Below are 25,399 nucleotides of genomic sequence, written 5' to 3' on the forward strand. Positions count from 1 at the left end.
TTTAAATTTTTTTTTATATATATCTCTAACATTTCACCAATTTATTTACAGATGCTGGATGATGAACACAAGCCTACATTAGGTTGTTTTTCTTTGTTACCCTTCACTGATAGCTTTTCTTCTTGGGCCCATAGGGGTATGCAGGGCACATATTGAAAACACTGACCTAAATGATTTCTGGCAGATGATTTTATGCCCTGTTCTTAGATACTTCCAATGAAGGAGATTTCAATATTGCAATGGCTGTTCTCATGCTTAGCTATCCTTTTAGCTAGACTTTTCCCTAATACATAATCCCCTATTCCTCTGTACAGGTTGATCAGTTATTTCTTGCCCTATTCTTAAGGGATCTAGGCAAGAATTTGTCACTGTCTTCAGTTAGTCAGTGTCTTATTTTCATTTGTGACACTACAGTTCACATTTTTACACTTAGTCCAAACAGCATTTTCATTTATATTAAGAAAATCTTTGGAAAGTTGCAGTGAGAGTCGAAGTGGGATGTTGAAAAGATCACTGTGTTGATAATAATTTTGTGTCATGGACAAATGACATTTGAATACGTGGTAGAGTTTGATTTACTGTGGTTCAAACCAAGATAAGATATCAGTCAAAACTGATTGAAGGAAGAGACTGGTATTTCCCATATTCTTTAAATGCAGATCCAGTGTTTGCCTCCTGTGATTTGCTAATTCATTCTCTCCTCCTATATCCCTGTACTCTTAACACTCAGTTACAATGAAGCATGTCAGTATTTAGTCACCATTCAATATTTTGGTGCCAAGTGAAGCGGAGAAAGATGGTGAATAGAGCAGCCTTTTCTGTGCCATTCAGAGTTTGCTTCCCTTTTCTATTAGCCTGAAGAAAGAAAAACATATCTTTGTCTTCACTGGTTGCTAACTATATGCAGTCATATGAAAGGTTGTGTGGAAGCCAAAAATGGACATAAAATTAAAGAAATAAAGTACAGATGTCCAAAATGGGAGTAGCTCTTTTTGAATAGGTCGTGAAGCACACGAGTCTGGGAGCAGGAGAGTGGATTTCTACTCCAGCCTTGTCGTTTTTTGTGTGGCCTTGGTTAAGTGATTTCTTTTTTGCCTAGGCTATACCTACGTAGTTGTATTCAGTGAGAAGTGAACGCTGCTGCCTGAGCCAGGCCAGCCCATGGAAACTGTGAACTTGAACCTACCTGGTACAGCACTGTTTTGAACCAAAATATGTCCTGTGAAGTGGCTAGGCCTATAAACAGAAGCTTAGTACTATGCTAACAAAGCTACTCAGCTTTTCTTGGTTTGAAGCTGGCTTGAACCTGAAATCTTAATGAAAGTTGGATCAGTCTGCAAGAAGGAGCCTAAAAACACTTTGGAATTCCCCACACGAAAGATTAAGGAACATTATTGTTGTCTAGCATCAAATTTTTCCAGAATGGTTTGAAAGACAGTGATATATGGTAATTATTGCTATTTGTAATATGTTCAAGGCAGGACACTCCTGTTCTAAGCACTGCTGATGTTAGGGCCCCTGTCCTGAAGACTTTATTCTCTGAGAAGTAAATAATTATAATATGTAACTATTGATAAGGATATACACAAAATCTGATTTAGGATTTGTTGGCACAGTGAGATTTTTTCTGGGTTTTATATAGTTAAGGGCACTGAGATTTTAGTTCTGCAGTGTTTTTATTTTCCTAAGCAGCCATTGTGAGTTTTTCCTTTCCCTGCTTTGAAAGCTCCTCGCTAGATGGGTGCTTGAACTGCCATTCTTCTGTGCTTTAAAGAACGTACAATTAGAAATGTCAGCACCTTTCAGAAATACAATAAGTATAAAAATAGTATTCAGACCCTCCTCTCTCGCTATACTTTCTTGACTAAAATTAAATTAGCTTGTGCATACTTCTTTTCTATCTCTTTAGGGGTACTAGGTTCAGAAATGCTAAAGTGAAATGACAGAATACCAGGGAGTATTTCAACAGCCTCACAAAATATGTTGAAAACAAAGAAAAGGGATATGGCATAGCTCAGAGGAATGGTAATTGCATAGACTTTTTAATATTTTATGCACTTGTTAAACTATCACAACTAGATTAATGGGTAATCCAACCAGTCAAGTTTACCCAGCACCCAATTTAACATCTAAAAGCAGATGGTGATTTTCTTACATTTTTAAAAATTGTCAGTCAGAGGTATCACATTGTATTGCTACTTTCCCTTGATTGGTTACGAGCGTATGCACTTCCTGCCAGCATGAAATATTTAATGAATTTGACATTTAGCTTTATGTGAAAATGTATGCTGCTAACATCCATTTTCTTAAATGTGTATGGAAAATGGGTGAAATGAAGTGCTTATATGTGGGAAGGAAAAATGAGAATGAAAGATGACAAAAACTGAAAAAATCAAATCCACTCAACAGGACAAATTAATGTTTTTGTTCCATATTGACCCAGCTCCAGTAGAGAGTGACAAAAAGGCATTATTGTTGGAAGACTGCTTGCTCTGTCTGTAGGTAACTCATGTTCATCACTGTAGTTTAAGTCCTGATCTATACATTGATATTCTTAGGGCATGATTGTAATGGACTTATGACTTTTTCACCAAAATCCATATGCAGTCCATGACTGGTGAGAGTCAGAGGAAAAACAGAGGAAAAAAGAACAATACAGTCTGAGTTGTGTCCTCACCTTTATTGCCCCTGTGCAAAGTGTCTGTGGTGGGTTGGCCTCGGCTGGCTCTCAGATGCGCACCCAGCCACGCTCTCACTCCTTCTTCTTGGATGGAGAGGGGGAGAAAACAAGGTGGAAAAGTTTTTGGTTGAGATAAAGACAGGGAGATCACTTAGTAATTACCATCATGGGTAAACCAGATTTGACTTGGGGAAAATTAATTTAATTTATTGCCAGTTAAAATAGATTTGGATAGTGAGAAACAAAGACAAAGGTTAAAATACCTTCCTCCTTCTTTATTTTTTTCCTAGGCCTAACTTCAGTCCTTCATTCCTGACTCCTCTTCCTCCTGCCCGCCCTACATGGTGCAGGGGGGATGGGGAATGGGGGGTTGTGGTGAGTTCATAACAGTTCCTCTAGGCTGCAATTTCCCCCTCACACTTTTCCTTTGCTCCAGCATGGACCCTTCCTATGGGATGCAGTCCTTTAGGATAAGCCTGTGCCAGCATGGTCTCTCCACAGGCAGCAGTCCTTCAGGAAATATCTTCCTGCTCTGGTCTGGGGTTCTCCACGTGCTTCAGTGTGGATATCTGCTCTGGCGTGGTCTTCTCCATGGGCTGCAGGGAAATACCCGCTCCACTGTGGTCTCTTCCAAAACTTGCACAGGCTGCAGGAGAATATCTGCTACAGGTCCTGGAGCACCTCTTTCTTCTTCACTGACTTTGGTGTCTTCAGGATTGTTTCTCACACTTTTTTTCCCATTCCTCACTGCTTGCACAAGATTTTTCCCTTTCTTAACTATGCCCTTGGAGAGGTGCTGCTGGCCTCACTGATGGGCTCAGCTGTGTCCTGCAGTGGGTCCACTGGAGTCAGCAGGAACTGGCTGTGTCCGGCATGGGACAGCCCCTGGCCTTTCCCCAGAGAGACCACCACTGTTGGTACCACTACCAACACCTTGCCACCTAAACCAAATACATTGTCATGGAGACCAGATAGCCAGGTACCTAGTTTGAGTCAGACACTTGCTGCACAACTAAATGGAAGCAGTGATACTCTAGAAGTATGGACAGTAGAAACTGGAGAAGATTCCCACAAGATTTGTCCTTTGGAAGAAACTGCTATCAAATAGGAGTTACAGTGTCCTTCAGTGGAAGGCAAGATTCAATCATCTGATTACTTACTGCATAGCTAAATTTCTTGTCTGCCACATAAAGCAGCTCTCTAGGAACAGAAAAGAAGCTTAAGTTCCCCTTAGTTCTCCTGATCTCCAATGCACCAGCACCACTACTATGTGAGGACTCATAGCTGGGAAGCTGTTTCCACAGAAAGAGACCTTAACTCAAACCACACTAATTTCTTAATGTCTACCATGTTCCAATTTAGGTTGTTGAAGATTTTTTACTTTTGCTTAAATTATAGTTTTCTAATGAAGAAGAATGAAAGCCACATTGTAAAACAGTGGTGGCTTTTTTGTTTTCTCGTAACAACTGCATTCCAACTCAATTAAGCAGTTGGGGTATTCCAAGAGCTATTAATTAGTATGTTTCAATTATAACTGATGAAGCAGAATTATGTAGATTTTTTTGGAAACTTACCGAGATTCATAATTTTGAGGACTAGCTGGAAATATGTGACAAATGATACAAAAATTGCAGAAGATTTTGTATGACATTTTCCCCAAAGCTGCTGTCAGAGACGGCAAAGCAACGGTTACACATAATTCCCACTGGTACATATTACTGTTATTTCTCTCCCCACCAACAGAGAGAACTCAATATATGAACTTTTACTCTATTTCACTAGCATTATCCTACAATAGGATGCAAACAGGGACTTTATTCCTTATGCAGTTTTGTAACCTAACATAGTCCTCCCATCTCACCGCCCCAGTCTAGGAAAGGAGCAATTGGGAGCAATCAGCGCTACTTTCTTTCTAACAGCGCATTCAGTCTTTTTTGCTTAACGTATGTTGCCCTTTCTGCCTTTACCTGTCTCTCTTTCCGTACGTTGTGGAAAGCCTTGCCACTGATGACTGCATTTGCAGCAGACTGCTAAGATGTTGCTGAAGTCAGCAGCGCTAATACTGCATTAGAGAATCCACTTCAGGGAAAATAATGCTAGATTTAACCGGTGGGGTACTGCTGCAGTGAAAAGCTATATGCTCAGAGGCACTCTCCGCATTTTCCAAACAAACAATATGTCAAGCTTTGCTTTCATGAACAGTAAATGTAATAGTAATGCTTCGCACTTCAATGGCATTTTGCAGCAAAATGCTGTACAAACAGTCTGGTGAAATTCCCCTTTTGTGGTTGAACACCTTGGGGATATGCAGAGGGACCAGGGCCAAACGGGTGTAAAACGTGTCAGCGCTGAGAGCAGTTTTCTTGATCCATGGCTGTATGGATCCCGTGGTCCCCAGACAGTAGTGCTTATTATTATGCCTCAATCCAGAACAACAGCCACAGGGGTACTGGTGTTCTGCCCCATATGTAATCGTAGCCTGCAGGCAGGGTTTTGTCTCCCATTTCTTGATCACAGATGAAATGTCACCTGTTAATTAGCCCATATCATGCAAAGATGCTGCACAAACACAAAGGCAGACACAATCGTTGTCTACTGGGATTTTTGCTCTAAAAGCCAGACTTCCTAAACCAGCATCAGATTGTTGAGTGCCCAGTGTGTAAAAATCCAACATTCATTGTGTTGGTTAAATGGATGCTCTCTACTTTACAAAACCTGTTAAAAAACACAATAGACAGAGATGAAGAATGGGGGTGGGGGGGAGGGGGCTGGAATAGCAAGCAAAGCAGGTGGTGTAAATAATTAGCCGTGAACTCATAATGCAAAATGTTAATGGCTTAATGATTTTTTGGTTACACATGGACAGAAACTTCCACGTTTCATTACTTCCGTCATACATGTAGCAACCACCCGCTTCCTGTTGGACATACAAATTCCCTTCCTCCATAAACCCGCGTGCATTTTCTGTTTGTGACATATTCATGAGAAGTTCATATAGCCGATAGCTTCAGACACTGATTGCCTCAGCTCTTCCTCTAACATTCCTCTTATCCTTGCTCTGACTTCCAGGCACAGCCCTGCTATCTTAACCCAAGCAGCCAGTAGCTGAAATCACTTTGGGGAGTCTGTGGGAAGGTTGTGAGATTGGAAGCAAATGCTAGATACGCATATCCCCCAGGAACTTCTGTTTGGAGATGAGCCAGAGCCTTGGAGTGCAAGATCATATGTTATCCACTGGTGGGCTGCTCATTTTCCTGCCTTTCCGCACTGTTCAATCAGGAAGTCTTTTGATGTTAACTTCGGTGTGTGGCTGTTTCAGAAGGGGCGGGGGGGCAAACAACTAGAATACTCTGTCCAGTGGAAACAAAATAAATGACACTCCTGCTAGGATGCTAAAACAATTATGGCTAGTGGAGTCCCTTCATCCCCCAGTCCTTTGCAATCCATTTTAGAGAAGCTAGATCCACCTACTTTTAGTGGCCGGTTCAGGGAAACTGCAGTGGACTTTGCTAGCACCTCACAGACATTTCCAAGCCTTGGTGCTCCAGGTCTCTGTCCTGCAACTTCATACATTTGATAAAATATTGTATTTCTAAATTACTTCAAGAGGAAATGCTAACTTATTAACTATTACTACAGGAAGGCTGTACAAGTGCTGATAACCCAATGTAGGATCTTGTGAAAGCTGTAGGGAGTATGATTTTCTCATGAATTTTCTCAGTGAAACTGGACTGCATGACAAGATTACTTTATAATTCAAAGTAAACTTCTAATTTTAAGACAAAGATAAGGAAGACTCCATGGGAAATTTTGCCTCCTTAACTATGTAAATGTTTGAAGAAAGCATAGTTTCCTTTCTTTACAAAACCTCCCATCATATTAGGGGGATTTTTGAGAAACATACTAGTATTTACCTTCGGATGCCCATCAAAGAACCTTTTCACTTGTGCTGAAAGTATTTAGTTGTCTTGTTTGGATGGACTCACTAAAATGGGAGAGGAAATGTCCAGTTTTATTTTTGATCAACTCAGGTATTAAACCCAGCTGCTGGGTTTATGAATGCATAAGTATATATGGCCTCAATCTAAGCAACACTTGCATCAGATGTGCCAAGAATACTCTATTGCACTCTCATTAAAATGTACATACATTCCTGTGTGCTCATGTAAGACAGAAACACGGAATAAAATAAAGTACTAAATAAGACAATCCATTAAACCTGACTTACGTTTTTTCACAGACAAAGTTTGTCACAGAAATACCTCAGAGGAGGGTATGTTAATTTAAAAAGTATTTGGTTTAAACCAGTTGAGAAACTCTCCTCTAAAAACAGGTTTCTTCAGTATCTGCCTTATTCTTGGCATATTGGGCAAGATAATTGTCAGGATATAGGTCAGTGTAGCAAAACCACTCTTAATGTTGTCATAGTCAAAAGCTAGTTGAACATCCTCTCAGCATTTTGGCTTATTTGAAACTGTCCTTCTGAGGTGGCTGTACTTTGAATCTCTCTGTCTAGAGATTGTCCCTTTAAAGTAGAACTATTTTCACAGAGTCATAACAAGTTATCTAGCTCACCCTGCTGCTGTAAAGCATGGCCGACTATACCTAAATATTTCTGGGAGAAATTAGTCTAACCTGTTCTTAGAAACATCAGTCTCCTAAAGCAAAGCATACCTGCAGTAATAAAGGGCAATTCTTAACCTGAAGCAATGATGTCTTACGGTGCATCATTTCAATAGCTCCAGTGGTTTACATTACAGCGTTTTGCTTTAGAATGGAGTATTTCAGTTGGAAGGAGCCTACAACGGTCATCTAGCCCAACTGCCAACTGCTTAAGTTGGGTTAGGCTTTGCCCCAGTCTTCTTGACAGTCAGTGTGTAAGAGTTTTGATTCCTTAATTCTCATCAATATTAGCAGAAATCTCAGGTATTTAAGCTCCTCACATATCAGTGGGAGGCCTGGCTGTACAGTACATCAAATGCAGGTAGTGCGGAACTCTCGGAGGTGAACAACGGTGCAGATCCTAACATTTTAATTTGACTTGTATTATCAATATATTCAGTTGCTTTACTTTGAAGCTTATCCAAACATACGGGAACTCACCTTTCTTTCCCCACTGACATCCTCTTTCTGGGGTAAGGCCTGTGTCGAAACACTGGTGTGTTAGTTTGAGGGTACTTGCTCCTTTGAGGTTATGTGTCTACTAATTCAGTGCATGTATGTGAATGGAGATTCATCATTGCTTTCGCTGAGGCAGATTAAGTCATCTTTGATATGATTTAGCAAACACACACGGATGAGACTCTGTTCTGGTAAAAGCCTGTTCTGACAGCAGCTTGTTTTGAAAAAATGTGGGTAAATAAAGCAGGAATTGTTGTGCATTTATTGTAAACATATCCTCTTCTCTTTTGCTCTACGTTTGTCCTGAACTACAATCTAAACTATCTCTACAAATCCAAGAATTTCTGTAGTCTTTCATTTTCTTAAACTCTTCGTATATCTCTGCACATTGTTGAATTGCCACTGCAGTCCATCTTTTGATTTTAGTAAAACTACTTGTTAAACTTCTGGAAGTTTATATAGCTTTTATGTTTATATGTTTGTTAAAAAATTGTACAGACATGGATTCTTATCCATGCACTTTTCTAACTTGTGTTAGAAAGTAAACACTATTTTATCTTTTTCTAGTGAAACCATGGTGAAACCATGGTGAAACCATGGTTTAAAGCTGAATGGCAGCACTTTTCTGAGAGCACAGTTTCATGGAGGCAGAGTTCCAATTAGAAATTGGGCCTTCTGACTTCTTACCGTGTGCTCAAGTCACTAACCCCACTCTCTTGTCATAAAGAGTGAGGTAGCTGCTAGACACTGAAACATCTCTGGGATATTCACTGCAGTTGTGCCTTCTGCATCACCTTTCTAAGTCTGTCTCTGTTGTATATCAGTTGCTTAACGAGCTGCTTTATTAGAGTCTTCCTGTGTATTAATTTATATCATATAAAATACTTTAGGATCAACACTTCTACATACGCTTAGGGTAGCTATTACTAATAGCAGAAAATGAAAGACTTTAACATAGTTCTTCTTTGGAAAAGAGTTATCTTTTATTTTAGAGATAAGCATAGTAATCCATTGAGCTGTTTAAGTGACACAATATTTATAAGATCATTTTACATTCCCTACCCTGAACTTTTTCCTTTGAAGACAGAATCAAACAGGCCATGATTTTACCGTAAGGCTGTTATTAACACTTTGCTGAAAATATGATTTGAATAAGAAGAAACATTTATACTAGCAGAGAGGAAAAGAAAACTCACAAAAGCTATTTTAACTCTACCAGCTCTTGAATTCCTTCCTCTTGACTTATTATTTGTGGAATACCAAAGTCAGGCATCTCTCTCCACTGAAAGGCTCACCCAGCCTATCGGTGGACTATGCCAGTCATGGTGAGGTGGATAGCTGTTTCAAAAAGTAGTAGCATGCTGTTTCTGTCTTATGAATTCTGCTCTCTTCTTACCATGTCACCCTCTGATCCTGGGACTATTTTGGCGAGTAATCTCAAGTGTGCAAAATCAGCCCTTACACAGAAGTTAGGGGCTCTAACTAATGTAAATTGATTGAATTCCATGGAATCCATGGAAGTTATGTTACATTGATTTACATCAGCTGAGCCACTTCTGGGAATACTCAGATTTAATTAGTTTATTAAGGAGACATTGTGAGTCAGATTTAAGATGTTTGCCTATAGAGGAAGGGAGTTTCTAGCTGCTTCATACTACCTCTCTATTTTACTTTTTTTTCTGAATACTTTTGTGATATTTCCTGCTGAAACTTACTGTATCTATTACAATAATCCTTTCCGGAGATTTAGAGAATGAAATAATTAATCTCTTTTACAAACAACATGACTTCTTTCTAATACTGTCACTCTTCTCCCTATTGTCACTTCAAGTTCTTAGAACTTATGTGAAATATATGTGGAGATAAGAGGAAGTGTCCTTTTAAGTTTGATGTCACTCCATTCTGGCTGATAAGTGTTGGGAACCGTAATGACCTTTTGATGGTCATACTGAGCCACAGGGTTTTGCAAAACTGAGATACACACAAAGGGGATCAACCACAGAGGCTTTTCCTCCGATCCTGGTTTATTTCTAATATATTTAGTATCTGCAGCCTCCAAGTCACATATGAAAAGAAATATTAACTGTAAGTGTAAAGCAACTATAGATTTCTGTAGTTTATTGGTTAGCAAGTAAGCTGGCAGTTCTATTCTCAATGCAATGCTTCAGAGATGTATCGCTTCTAGGAATGTGTGACTGTAGTAAACAGCTGAGTTCTTAAATAATTCAGTATCATAAAATGGTTTCTATCGGGACAGAGTTGTAGCCCACTTCAAACTCAAGGTGTAATCACATTGTATGTTCAAAATGTATAGAATCACACAATATAGAATTTTGTGAATAAATTCAGAGAATACAGCTAAAGTGAGTCTATTTTAATGTAAATCTGATTTAGATCTGATATGAACAAATCAATCCAGTTTCAAAGAACTTACAGGCCAGTGACAGTTGCACCATGGTAAGATTACAGCAGGGATTTGGTTTAAAATGAATCCAGCATCTTTAAAGCCTGCATGTGGCACCATTATACCAACGGATGCTGAGGATCCAAGCCTCATCCTGCTGTTGCTAACACTGGCAACAGAGAGTGGGGAAGTGTGGTGCTGAGACATCGGAATTATGTAGAAGCGAGGCAGTTTTGATTTGTATGCCTTGGTAGCTTGACACAGTGGTCAAGCTAATAAGTCTGGCTGGAAGTCAGGGCTTATTAGCTCTGATGTGCTGCTAAGGTCACGTGGGCTATACAGTGTCTCAGTCCCAAGCTAGGAGGTCCATCGTTGTGCTTGGCATGTGAGTGACTTTGACCTCAGATAGCTAGTATGCTTTGGCTGAAGAACAATTTATGCTAAAATTTGTGAAGCTTCCAGGCTTTAAGAACATTTTCAGAAGTCATGGTTTTGTGGAGCCATGTAAATAATATGGGCCTGCTTATGTTGGTGAGCCAAACAACATTGTGGTTTGCAAAGCATTTTCTGTCTCTGTCAATACCAGGCCAGGTAGTGATCACTGATGATTAACAGTTCAATATCCTTGCACTATTAATACTATTAGTATTATGATTTAAGGAAATAAATCACTGCCAGGGTCCCTCATCAGACACCACCTTGTGTAATTTATATCCTAACTAGTCAACTTTTTCATGTTCTTATTGGAAAAATGGTTTTCTGCATCATTCTGAAATTTTTGCTTATGCAACTGACCTGTCCAGTTCTAGAGGTAACGGCTGAACTAAACCCTTGAGGTGGCTTTTATATGGATGGACAGAACACACATGGAGCCTTCCAGATGAGAAGAATCTCTTCTACGTGAATAACATGGTTTATGCGAGTCTTGAAAATGGTATTTAGGAAAGTTGTATATGAAGATCAAGGTTGTACCCTTAGGGATTTGGTTTTAAATAAGATTTTTTTTACTTTGTGTTTCAGTGGCTGTTCCCTCACCAGTGCCAGCTTGTGAACCTGAGCCCAAAACTAACGGGCATTACCCAGCTCCACGACTTTCTGTTTCATCCCGAGCCACTGTCGTTGCTACCATGGAAGCCCCTTCTCAAGGCCTGCAGACAGTCATGAAGTGGAAAACAGTGGTGGCCATCTTTGTCGTGGTGGTAGTTTACCTGGTAACAGGAGGACTCGTCTTCCGTGCCCTGGAGCAGCCCTTTGAAAGCAAGAAGAAGAACACAATTGCGCTAGAGAAGGCTGACTTTCTTCGGGAGCACGTTTGTGTAACTCAGCTGGAGCTGGACACGCTGATTCAGGTAGGCCATGTGAAAAAAACAATACTTCTTGGAAGTTAGGATAAACAGCTTGGTGGTTCATTGATCAGCTGAGTTGGTGGAACGTGAAATTGTTCACAGAGCCATCACAATGGGCAGTGTGAAGAGCAGGCTCTTTCCCAGTCATTTTAGAGTCCGTGAAACAGAAATTATGTCTTCAAAATGTTGTAAATAGAGGTTAAATGTATTCATTAGAATAATGAAAAATGCATGCAAAGAAAATCAGAACTTAGTATCTGTAAGAAATTTTTGTAAGATTTGCCAGACATTTGCCCATCATTTCTTTAAATTTCCAAATGATATTAAGGTCTTAATTTTTCCTGCAAAATTAAACACAGCAACCATGACAGCAAACAGAAAATGATAGGTGGGAATTTTGAAATAAATATTCAGCCAAGAATTCTGAACTTACTGGTATATTAATTTACAGGTTTAGTATTGTGAATTTTTTCTATTAAAAATAGAAAATAATTGGCATTTAAGAACTACAGAATTTTTAGCCTGGTCTAGTATGCAAAGCTTTAGAATAAGTGTTGAAGGAAATAAATATCAAGTATGTAGGGATAAGTGGAAAATGGAATAATGTGCAAGAAAGGTCTGTCAAGGATAGAGTTATCTTTCATTGCTTAAAACTCTAGACAAGGAAAATATTATGGATCTTACAAGAATTCAGAAGAGTATCCTCTAGGATCCCATGCAGAAACCTGTAAGTTAGCCTGGGGAAAATAGAGATTAGATAAGAAATGTGAGATACCTAAGGAATATATTCCAAAGTTGAACTTCAGCCCTATGTTTTAGACCTGAATTTGTGTCTGAGCCTTCCAAAAGCACATGTTTTCCTCTGAGGTGTTGCACCACAGCCCCGTTGTGATTTCAGGCTGTTTGAAAGAACACAGAGCTATCCCCTGGATTCTTGTGTCCATCCACTTAACTATGTTATAAAACCCTTTCTATAAGTAAATCAAATTTATAAGCTTAGTATTTCTTTTAAGAAGCTGTTCTGGTATCTCATTGCTGTGATGGAAAAAACATTCTCCTACTTTTCAGCCTAAACTTGTTCAGTTTGCTTGTAGCTGGTGTTCCACAGACAATGCCCCATTGCTTAATTGATTCCCCTTCCTTGCCCACACGTATAGGCAGTAATGCTCTTCCGCCTCTCCTAAGCAAAACGAATTAATTCCATTTCTTTGCAGATAGATGTGCTCTGCTTGTGCTCTGTGTTCACAGAAGACAGGTCAGTTCTGAGTCAGAAGCTGTGTCCCTGTACCTTTGGGCAGCCTGGTACTCTAGCTAAGAAGCCAAACCTCCTTCAGCAGGAAGCGATACTGTGCTGATATGATTATACGGCTTTTGGATCAGGGCTGGCTTGGATAACATCCTTCATCTGTCTGCAAAAGACAGGTGAACATGTCTGGTTGACAGGGTGAATTCTGTTCAGGGATATTGGTTCAGATGTGTTTCTCATGGCAGTGTTGCAGAGATCCGTATTTCCCTCAACTCCTTAGGTATAATGTGTGCTGGCTGATTAAAGGATTTTTGAAAAATACTAAAAGCAAGAAGCTTGTATTCCCTTGATGGGAATGTCACTATTAAAAGATATGCAAAGTGCTTTCTTTTCCAGCAGAAAGCAGAACACATACTAGGTGCAACAAGCAAAGCACCTCAACAAGATGGTAGACTCCTGCATACTAACTGCAGTACAAAGATTTCTAAACAGCCCCTGTTCTCTAGCGTAAGCTTTGTACTAGTTTTAATTCTTTATTTCACACAATATTTTTCCTTCTTTCACCTCAAAAGTGGTGACACTAAAATAAAAAACAGGCATACTTTGTCATTAGAAGGCAGATATTCTGAACAAATATTATCATCTCCTGAGATTCCAGTATGTCCTCAGGCATTGCACTGCGTAACTGGAAATCATTTTGCAACGGTAAATTAAATGGGTTTAGCAGCTTAGCATGTCTTAAGGCCAAGTGATGTGAAATATTGAAACAGATTTGTCAATAAAGAACAAGTTCCTTTGGTTTCTTCTGTATGTCTGGGGGTGAAACTGGCTCCAGGGATGTAGTTGGGTATGCTGATACAGAAAACTCTGATTATAACTGACTTCCACAGAAGAATGGTGAACCACTGCTTGGAGATAATGTCAGGGGGTTAACATTGTGCTTTCATGCCTTCATGTCGATGATCTGAAAAGTGACATCTCCCTGGCCGGCGCAATGCATTTGTGCATTGCACTGAATGCTGCATCTGCCTTTACAACAGTGATTTCAGACTGTGTGGCAACCTCCATGCGTCCTGGCTGCTGGGCTGTGTGCAGTCAGCACCTGGCTACCACTAAGGGAGCTATTTATAATTAATGTTTTTTGACTACCTGAAAGCCTTTAGATGAACACAGATCATATTGTCCAGAATGACTACGTTGATTCATTTTGATGCTTTAGAGAATATGGAAAAAATACAAAAAGAGAGACCTTAGACTGGCTTGTACCCTTTTCCTGTGGAACAATCTTTTAAGGTGAAAAGGAAAAGGAGTGTCATGGTCTTTTCAAGGCTAAGGATGGAAAAAATGATCCCTTTGTCCCTTTGGAAAACCTGTAAGGAAGATATCCAGCACTGTATGAGGAAGCTGTTAAAATTTAGTGTGAATGAGACATCCTTTACAACTTGGTCTCCAATAACCCATTGCAAATATTAGCACTGGTAGCACAAATGTGAATTGCTGTGTCCAGACTGTAAAGTTCATTCATAGACTTCATAAGTAATATAGTGATGAAAGCAGTGCAAATCACTAGGAAGATTCGTAGTATTTTAAATTTGTATTTATCTCTTAGGTTTTGGTTCCGGTCTGTCTAATACTAATACTATGACAGATAAGTTTTTCTTAACAATAGCAAATATTCACGGTGCAGGCTATATTGTCCAATGTCACCTGAAGTGGAAGTTCTTAACTGTAGATTGTTAAAGCCCATTTCTGCTTCTGAAGACATTTGTTGCAGTGAAGCAAGTTCATTATTTAGTACCTTGCGTGATCTACAACTTGGCACAGTGAATGCCAGAATAAGAAAATGACAAAATTGTGCACTCTATCTCGACACTTTCGAGTTTTCAGAGTTAGAGAGAAGTGAAATCTAGAATATGCTAAAACATGATGAAATGTCAGGTGCTTCACGTACATTTAGCTCTATTGTACCCATTTGAAACAATAGCAGAAAGCAGCAGGACTCAAGTGACTGGACATACAGTTGAAAAGAAAAATAACATCGGTAGTTACACCTGCTAACTTATTACAGAATTTTTTTTTTTTTGTTCGTATATGTCATAGCATAAGGTTATTAGTAGCTGGGGTGAAAAAGAAGTCCTCTTGCCTTTGTAATATGCACACTTAGAGTGTATAATGGGGAGTTTATGCCTCTCTGAAAGATCAGATGTTGTCTATAATTAGGAGGGGCAGGCAGGAAGACCATCAATGTGTTTTGGCAAAGTAATTCCTGCAAAGCTGATAAGGGTATTCATATTCTGTTGCTATGTAGCCTGTGCACCATGTATGAGTAAAAACTTTTGTAATGTGCCCTGCTTTCTTAATGAGCCCTGCACAATGACGTAAGATAGAGTGGCTTGCTACTATAAGAAGTTACTTAGGTTATTGGCGGGCTGCTTTCTTCCTCCTTTTCCTTCAGGGTTTAATTTAGGAGTCGGAGTGATTATAGAATAAAAAAAAAAATCACCCACCTGGGAACTAAGTCGTATTATCAATGTCCACTAATGACTACAGCAACTCATTAGAGTTAGCCTGTAAGCTGAAAAGGAAGCGGAGCTGGAAATAAGCTAGTCAGGCTTTACTGGCTAATTATGTTAGTAAGAATTCATATTTTGGATAGGCATTTTTGTTTAGTGTTCTGAATTCCTTTTGCCCTGAAGGTAAGCAAGAAACGGAACATCCTGTAAAGATGTTTCAGTTTTCGGCTGCTTGACTGGTTCACTAGTGTCATAAGCCAGCTTGTCTTTTCAGGGTGATTCCTTGTAAAATGAAGACAACTTGGATGACTTTCATGTGCAAGAAGAATCATAGAATGTGTTGGGTTGGAAGGGACCCTTAAAGGTCATCTAGTCCGACCCCCCTGCAGTAAGCAGGGACAGAAAGCTCTAGATGGAGCAGAAAAAAAAGTATTTTTAGTTAACTATGGGGAAGACTTGCCTGTTCTGAAGACAGGAAAAGACTATTTGAATCGTGAGGAAAACAGTGGTAAATATCTGATCATTGAAGCTTCTGCCTGTGCCTCTGGAGGTTGTCCTCTATATGTCCCAACTTCCCTTCTGCCCCTGATCTTTATTTTACCTTATTCCCCCTAAAAATATATGAAAAAAAATTTCGGATCTCTTGGGTCCTGTCTAAGTTGGTGCAGGCACTCTAGTTTGTAACTTCAGTCCAGAGATGTGCCAGTTGTATAGGAAACAGACTGAGCCTAGGACGCTGCAGAAGTCTGCAGCTGTCCTCTAGCTACGTTGCTTCCAGAACTTAGCCAAGAAGTCTGCAGGGAGCTAAGCCCTTTGGACTCAGATCCCTGTGCACGTCCCTTGTTGAATGCTGTAGGTCTGCTCTCCACAGTGCATGCACAACAGTCAAATCACTGTAAGTGTAGGTAGATCACTATCTATCTACCTTATTGTCACCTAAAGACCTTTGTGGGATAGGCAGAAATATTCAAGGGATGGGCTTTCAAAGCTTACTACTTTTGATTTTACCTGAACAAATATTGCTGGTCTTGGTCCTTCAAAAATCCTGTTGTGGAAAAGTGAATAAATGGGGATTTTTAATGATGATCCCTTAATCACTGTATGAGGGGTGGTGAGAATAAGCAGAGAGTTAGGGAGTTATTAGGGAATTAGTCTTTAAAAGCTGCTTGCTAATAAGAAGCATCCTAATAATCATAATAGAGAAACATCAGAGCATGAAAGGCAATCGAAACAACTTTTTGTGTGCTTGATAGGAATCTGCTTGGAAAAGAATTGTAGGAGGAGATAATCATTATTGGATTAGCCTGATCTGTGGAGAGGTATTAATGTAACTAGAAAAAAGATGACAAGAATTTTATTTTCTTATCAAATTCCTGTCCTTGGTTACACACACGGTACATCCTTTGAGTAGCTCAGCACTCGAGAAGGGTATTATGCTTGTCCTTGGAAAAGATTTGTCTTCTTCATGCTTGGGATCTTAGAGGAGAAATTAATGAAACATGAACAAGTGAAACAGATTAAAGTCTTTTTTCCCAGAAAAAAACAGAAAATCTGTTTTGTTCCTGACTCCTCATGAGCTGCACTAGCTCCCAGCTATCTCGTTGCCTATGGGCACAACTCTAGAATTTTCTTGATCTAATTGTCTTAGTTAGCGACCGAGGTACCTAATACATTAGCGAAGGCTGGCATGTACTCACTCACTCACCAAGGAGGATCAGATATGTGAGTATCTGGGCCCAGTGAGGACCACCTGCACCCCAGGGGAAGAGGGCTGGCAGCTGTGGAGCCCACCACTGCCAGCCAGGGAGCTTGGCTGGCTGGGGGCAGCCAGGGGCATACCCCAGCCCAAAGTATCGGGCACCTCCCTGGGGACAGGGATGAGTTAAGGCTGGGCTGAGACATCGGCTCATGGGTGAGGCCCCAGCTCAGCAGAGCCTGTGGCTGGTCAGGGCAGGGCTGCAGGGAGCTGAAGCCCGACACTTGTACGGCATCACTAGGGCAGGAGCTGAAATGGTGAAACCACAGTAGTTTCTGTTTGGTGTAAGGAGAATATAAATGATTGTATTTGTAGAGAAGAGATACTGTTTTGATCTTATGTTGCGGGGAGGGAACTCTTGACACCTGGTGAGACAAGTTAGTGTTGACTATACCTTTCTTTGGACTTTGAGTCCTATATGTTAACAGCTAGGCAGCCCAGGGTGGGCCAATGCCTCATAGCCCTTAAATATTGCTGCCTGAATGTCAACAGGTGGAACTGATAAAGCCTATTCCAGGCTGAGATGGAATCTGGGTTGCACTCTCTTTGAGAATACAGGATTCAGTCATTCCAGTATCAATACGTATGCTGGGATTTTGCCGTGGAGTTTGCCTTCAGCGCCATGCAGATTCACCAGACCATGTCTTTTTAATTACAGAGGGACTGTAGTGTGCTGATACCAAAAGGGCCGAGAGTAAAATGCACATCTATACAATGACAGGCAACCAAGCTGAAAATTGTGATAAGAAATATACATTTTAGAAAAAAATTATATTGAGTACTTGGATTTACTTAGGTAGTTTTGTCATTTCCCTTACTCCTATCTGCTTATTGGCTTTAGGACATATCCATTTCTTGAACATCAAGGAAGACTTTCAGCCCTTTGAGGTATTCCAAGTTATTGCCTTCCCTGAATGGGCGGCATTTCAAAAGATAAACTACCATAGATTAATAATTATTAATTAAAGAATCCTTTTTGAATTCATTAAAAATATTGAAAAAATGTTGTGTACTGTGCATGTAGCTCCTCTTGTGAAGGCAGAAGGGATCAGGAAAGGAGTAAGCGTGAAAGAACTGTGGGTACTTTGATAACCTGTTACTTTTGACTATACTTCAACTGTAAAAATACCTGAAACTGCTAATTTAAAATGTCTTAAATGTGGAAGGTTTGCCAACAGAGCAGTTAGCAAATTGGTTCTTTCCCTACTCCAAGATGTAACCTGAGGATGCAGCTCTACAGGTCATGCTGCAAAGCCTATCTGAAGTTTCACACATGGGAAACTGTTGTAAAATTTCATGGTCTGTGTGAACTGGGAGAGTCTTGCCAGTGATAGTGTCCTTGTTTGAGTTTTGTGTCACTCTGCATCTAGCGGGATACTTCTGTGTAGGTGGACTTGTGGTGGTGATAGTAAGGGATCTTTTACTCATTGCGTGACCTGAAATTGCGTATTTAAGTGCTGCTAACTGCAGGGCTGCTCTCCTCTTGCTGCTCACTTTCTGTCCTCCATTGCAGCATGTAAAATACTATGTATTAAGAGGTGGCATTGGAGTAGTTGGGTATTTATAAATGAATGATGTCAGTCAAGCTTTAAAGAAAATATGAATTTGTTCTGGATGAGAAGGGAGCCTGAAAAGCTCAAAGCTATCTAGGAGCAACGGGAAGCTCCTTCACTTCAGGGTTGGTTCTTGGCCCTAATAGACTTGCTAAACTGTGTAAACTCAAATGTGATTAAAGTGTTGTAATTAGCTCGCTGACATTCACACGCTCAAGGGGAAGGCAAGCAGCATTCCTTGGCAGAAGTAACATGCTGGGGTAGCTGACAGTGTGTCATGGCCTATTTAAACAGGCAACCTGTCTGTTATGCTGATTTACGCTCTTCTAGGTAAACAAACAAATGACCTCTGCTTTCACACCACCTGCAATATGCCAGCAACTGGTACAGAAGCCCTTCAAGGGGTTTGGTCTTAAACACTTCCTTTCTCTATATCCCTGTTTCTTGAGATATGGACAGGTGCTGAGGAACCCTGGCTTTCTGCCCACGTGAAATACAACCAGTCCAGTCTGGGTCTTGCTCAGGCTGTAATTCCACAATCAGCTTAGCTTGGCATGTAGCAGCTCCACTGTTAAAAAAGGCTGTCCCGTACTGAGCTCTTGAGACATACCTGGCCTCTGCTCTTGCCCGTGAGCCTCTTCTCCCACTCCTTTCCCTTTTTGTGGGGCAATGTGATGAATAACTAAAACCTGGGGAGCAGATTAGCTGAAATTAGCCCGAAGAAAAAAATGCGGTAGAGGAACATTTGTGATGATGAAGGCAGTTGGAAATATAGGCAAAAAGTGACTGAGGAAAAGTGCAAAATGGAACGGAAGAAAAGAAAAAATGTGATAAATGAACCATCAAAGGGAAGAGGTGAATGAAGAGAAAAGTGTATCATTAAAGATAGGGATAGAAGAGATGTTAAATGGATGTATTTTAAAGTCAGTGCTAAAAGCAAAGAGAATATGAGGTTATAGGGAAGATCAGGAGAGAAATCATAGACATGACCAGGTGAGAAGTGGAGCAGCAGTAAAATAAAATGGTTAACTTTGCTTTGCACATTGACTGTATAGAAAAAGGTGAAATAAAAAATCACAGTGATAACTCATAGATCATAAGTCAGAGGTAAAAGAGAAGTGGTTAAAGAAATGGAATAAGGAAAGTCAAAACAAACTTGTATTGATAGGTGGGAATTCTGTGTTGAACAAAGTCAACGAGAGAGAGGATGTAAGAGGCAGCACTTTGCCTCCCTTGTTGAGACCGGCAATAAGTTCACTGAAATAACCAAGGCTAAGGCTGGTGGCAATATTTAGGAGGAGGAGCAAATATCAAAGTGAGAGAGAAGGGGAAGATCTGGCAGTGGCGTGAGTAGCATGATAACAGCAAGATGAAGTGAAATTGGAACAGAACAGGAGAAAGGCGAAGAGCTGGAAATGGTAAGAGGCAGAAAGAGAGAAGCTTGCTTCCTTTGCGCTGGTTTTATGGGAGTTAATCTCAGTTGGGAACATTTGGGAAGGAGAGGTTTACTTTGAAAGGCTGTCATTTTAGGTGCTATTCCAGAGTGAGGTCTGAATTGCTCCACATTGGGCAATAGATTGCATGAGATCTACAAGCAACTAGGGAATGTATAGCAAAGGGCATCCCAGGAGTGAACTTTGAGCAATCCAGCTGAATGTGCCAGATGCTGATGAGAGATTTATTTCTGTGCTTTGGAGGCTGGTGCATTTAGCTCTATCTTCCTTTGGTCTGTGAAGCTGCAATGGAAGGCAAACGTGTATGTGCCCATGACACGATATGGTACATTTTCTGAAATTCCCAAGCAAACGTTCAGCAGGCTGGTATGTCTGCCTGGTTTTATTCAGTGCTCTGTGAGACACATGGCAGTGACCTGGAAGCAGTATAGCTACCTCGGCTTCTGTTCTGGATTTGGTTCATTCAAGCGCTAGCTGGGAGCCTCTGTACCATGCTCTATTTGTGGACATGCAATCCTGTCCAGTGTGGCACATGGGAAGTCCTAGCGGATCACAAAATTGTTTCATTATGTTTCCATGGCCATTCTATTTGTTCATTTCAAATAGGGTATATATATGCTATTTTTTCTTTAGTTAGCATAAAATATAAATAACTTAATCAATTATTAATTGCCTGGGAATTAAAATCCCTGGCTGACTACCTTCAGTTGACTTCATGAACATTATTTGTATTTACCACCCTTCTTGCTGCTTTTAACATCAGCTGTTCCCATTGGGGTTTATTTCCTTTGGCAGTATTGCTACAAGAATTATATTTATGTATCTCTTTGTGTTGTCCTTCCTCTGCTTCTCAGTTGCTTTGTATCTTTTGTCATTTGTACATGCATTTTATCTTTCTTCCACCTTAATAGCTATTTATTTCAGTCATATATTTGGCTCTTGAGTACAAAGGATGCTACTATACTTTGAGCAGGTATTAAAAAGTTTAAATCTAAGCTGTTCCCATGGTCCTAGAAATTTCCCTTTGGCGCCTATACTGACATACATAGGATATGGTAGGGCATGCATAAGGCTGATCTGTTGTCTTTTTCTTTGCAGCATGCTGTTGATGCTGATAATGCAGGAGTCAGTCCCATAGGAAATTCATCTAACAACAGCAGTCATTGGGACCTCGGAAGTGCCTTTTTCTTTGCTGGAACAGTCATCACAACAATAGGTATGTTTATGGTTTATAGAATCATCGAATCATAGAATGGTTTGGGTTGAAAGGGACCTTAAAGATTATCTAGTTAAAACCCCCCTTCCATGGCCAGGGACACCTCCCACTAGACCAGGCTGATCAAAGCCCCATCCAGCCTGGCCTTGAACACTGCCAGGGATGAGGTATCCACAGTTCTCTGGCCAACCTGTTCCAGTGTCTCCCCACCCTCATAGTAAAGAATTCCTTCGTGGCATCTAATCTAAATCTCCCCTCTTTCAGTTTAAAACTGTTACCCCTCATCCTATCGCTCCACTCCCTGATAAAGAGTCCTTCCCCATCTCCCCTGTAGGCCCCCATTAAGTACTAGAAGGCTGCTATAAGGTTTCCCCTGGAGCCTTCTCTTCTCCAGGCTGAACAACCCCAACTCGCTCGGCCTGTCTTTGTAGGAGGGGTGCTCCAGCCCTCTGGTCATCTTTGTGGCCCTCCGCTGGACTCATTCCAACAGGTCCAAAGCTGGACACAGTACTCCAGGTGGGATCTCACCAGAGCGGAGTAGAGGGGCAGAATCACCTCCCTTGCCCTGTTTCTTGTGATGCTGCCCAGAATATGGTTGTCCTTCTGGGCTGCATGAACACATTACTGGCTCATGTCGAGCTTCTCATCAACCAACACCCTTAATTTTCTTAGTTTTCACTAAAAAGACCACGAATCAATACCCAATGAAATAACTATTCTATGGTTGTTAGAAATTTGAATTTTAATGTTATGGATTAATTTACCCATAAGGGTTTTATTCTGTCTCAAAATAGGACATCCTAAGTACGTCAATTAATTTTGGCTTATGCTCTGAAGTTTCATATAAGTAATTCTTCTCATACCCTATTCCTTGTAATTGGAAATGTGTTCACATAAGTATCACATCCTTTTTAAATCCTTCCTCGCTTTTATACTAATAACTGGAAGGAATTCCACAAATTGTACATTGTGTAAAAAAACCCACATTTTTTCCATAGAATTTGTGGCCTTGAAATACTGACACATTTCTCTCTATTAGATGAAGGGTATACTGAACTACTCCATTTACTTTTCTTAAACCACTAGTTTTAGTAAGTTCATTATTCAGGCCCTTATCATCCATCCCCCCTATACATTGTGTCCAATGTATTTAGTCTCTTGATCTCTGAATGCTGGCCTTAGATATCCTAAGGTTTTTATCCTCTCCTCTGTGAAGATCTTGAAGATTATTTGAGCAGCTGGAATTTCAGAAGATGGTCTGAAGGAAAAAAATGATAAACTGGTAACACTGGTGATAAGGTTAATCTGCTGATAATTATACAGTGGTTTTATAATTTAAAGCTTGATTACAGTGCTGTTATGGTTGGAGGTCAAGAGATCTGATTATTTGGAAATCACTGTCAAATTGTTGCTTTTTATTTGCATTGCCTTTGAGTATTCTTCTGATTTAAATATTTGATAAAGTGTTTCTCCATATTACAACTGTAATACACACACTGGTGACTGTATAGACAAATAATCTGAGAATCACATACGCTTCATTAAAGTGTGAGGATCTGACTGAATTCTGCAAGATCTTTGTGCAGGTAATGCAACAAAAAAAATCCTGTGGCAGTTAAAGACTTACTGTGGCGATCATCTCAAACAGTGAAGTGTGTGTCTTTGGCTCTGCCTTTTCTTTGTTGTCAGAGCGAGGGTGAAAGAGCAGTTGTATAGAGTGTACTCCTCCCTGTGTTCCTCTACATATTAAGCTACATTACCATGTATTTTTAACGGTAGCATAAAACCAGCGGGTGGCAAGAAAGAAAACATTTCTGAATCAAATGTAAGAAAACCCTCCCTTAATATTTGTTTACTCAATAGACCCAAATGACAAGCTTTTAAATTACTCATTAAAATAAATGCCACTATGTAGGCATAGTTTATGTAGGCATATTCATTGACATCTGCTATTTAAATAACTTATTGAAAAGAGCTTGGATTTTTGCCCATATTTGCTTTAAATTCTCCATGAATGAGATTTTTATAGGCTACATAAAGTCTATGTATTGTGTCTGGGCATAAAAATTATTTTATTTTATCCACCAGAGCCCTATTAGGGCTCCTCTTAGGCAGACACTCAGCAGACTACCTGGTCAATCTCCGTCCACTGGCCTGTGGAGCCATGAAGAGGACTGTGGTTTGGAGGGGGGGGGCATTGTTGTGTGTCAACATAGTCCTTTCACCATCCCATGACAGAGAGATATATCCAGTCCCAGTGCCACAAACCTAACATGATTAGGACCTGGGAGCTCAGCCTTAATTCCCAAGGACCAGGAGGAATTGCTATAGATGAAGCAGACACTTTCTTAGATCTCCATCTCTTTGGATGCTCTGTGTTTCCACTTTATTTCATCAGTGATCTGTGATTGTGTGGTCACTTTTAATATTAAAATGATTATGTATTGTCAGAATGCAAATCTCTATTACATTTCAGTAAAGATACCTGATCTTAAATAAAAAGGTGCAAATATTACTGCCACAAAACTCTCATGAAATACAAATGTTAGGCTCTTTATTGTCAAATTGAAAGAGGAACTGAATAAAGACTTCAAGGGCAAATTTGTGTAGTGTGGGTACAGTTTGGAGGCCACAGTGTAACTAGTCAGTGTGATGAGGGGCTGAGGAAATTATGAGCTAACCACTGAAAATGAGCCTTGTCAGGTGAATCACACTCCCATCAGGAAGTCATTGGCAATGACTCCGAGAGGAGCAGCGGCACGCAGGCACCAGGCCAGCATGGAGGGATTTTTGTGCCATGAATAGTCAAGCTAGATTATTAATTAATCAAACACAACTTTAGATAGCACCTGAATCTATAGAAAACATGGGTAACTGAGGCTGTAAGAAGAACTAAATCACAGTGGGTAGCTTGCCTGGGAAATGACATCATGCCATGGAAACTTTGTAAATAGGAATTACATGTGGAACAAAGGTATGCCTGCAGAAACAGCAGTTCTTCTAAACCCATTAGTTTTTCTAATTAAATTTTTCTAATTTAGTTTTTCTAACAGCCCTGTATAAATTCTGGGAGTCTGACAATTATTTTTCTTCTCAGGGTATGGGAACATTGCCCCAAGCACTGTTGGAGGCAAGGTTTTCTGCATCTTGTATGCCATTTTTGGGATTCCACTGTTTGGCTTCTTGCTGGCTGGGATTGGAGACCAACTTGGAACCATCTTTGGGAAGGGTATCGCAAGGGTGGAAAAAGTTTTCAGAGTAAGTTCACTGTCAATTGTTTGCTTGTGTTCTATAACTTGCTTTTAATTCTGTTGCTGTTACCTGCAGTCTTTTTTACACGTTGGGCACCATGAAATATTTTCATGTCTAGGTGAGATGATGCTTAATGTCCTTAGGGGTTTCTGTAGTCAGTGGAGAGAAACAGACGTCTCTAGATGGTGATGGTGACGTAGGTGTTATAGATCAGGCTCTGAATTTCCTTTTTGATGCTGTCTCTGGGGAATGTGTCTCCTAAGCTAGGTTCCTTACAAGGACTGGTTGTAAACACCTTCAAAACACCACAGGTTGCGTTGGACATATATGTCCATTCACTGAAAACAGAGAGAAGGTAGTGTAACTTCTGGAGGAGCAGGGATGCAGAGTATGTCCTGACTGTATTACTGATAAAGCCTAAAAGACTTGGACAGCGCGGTTACTGGGGTGAATGTGAACTTGTGAAGAGATGGCCGAGTGATATGTTTTCACTGCAAGAGGACAGATGCATTGGAGTAGATCTGCAGCTGCAAAAACTGGCATAATGCCTCTGAATGGAATCATCTTCATAGTATTTACCTGCCCTGCCTACCACGGATACATCCTACACTAGATTTCTATATAGACTTTCTCATATGTATTTTCCCCTTATGTTGCCAGTACCCTCTATTTTTGAGCATATCACTGTAAGCAACTCTTTTGCAAGCAGTGCTGCAGACCTGGCAAATGCTGTTTGGCTAGTTTGCTGATGGTTCACTTCAGGGATTCTTTCTTTGAAGCAGAACTTCTAGAAGTGACCTGTGTGGTGTTTCCCTTGGAGGCGGTGTAACTGGAGATAAGTCTTTCGAGGGACTGAGT

The 25,399-nt window shown here is 40.3% G+C and overlaps 1 protein-coding gene across 2 annotated transcripts in view; it reads left to right on the forward strand.

Annotated features, from left to right (window-relative positions):
* Positions 1-25,399, forward strand: part of KCNK10 (potassium two pore domain channel subfamily K member 10) — a 71,580-nt gene that overhangs the window by 14,848 nt on the left and 31,333 nt on the right. For both annotated transcript variants that reach the window (XM_063333476.1, XM_063333477.1), the window contains exons 3-5: positions 11,226-11,554; positions 21,172-21,289; positions 24,387-24,547. In XM_063333476.1, coding sequence (XP_063189546.1) covers positions 11,226-11,554; positions 21,172-21,289; positions 24,387-24,547 — 608 coding nt within the window. The remainder of the gene's footprint in view (positions 1-11,225; positions 11,555-21,171; positions 21,290-24,386; positions 24,548-25,399) is intronic.

The sequence above is a fragment of the Chroicocephalus ridibundus genome, chromosome 4, assembly GCF_963924245.1.
Source record: "Chroicocephalus ridibundus chromosome 4, bChrRid1.1, whole genome shotgun sequence".
Lineage (NCBI taxonomy): Eukaryota > Metazoa > Chordata > Aves > Charadriiformes > Laridae > Chroicocephalus > Chroicocephalus ridibundus.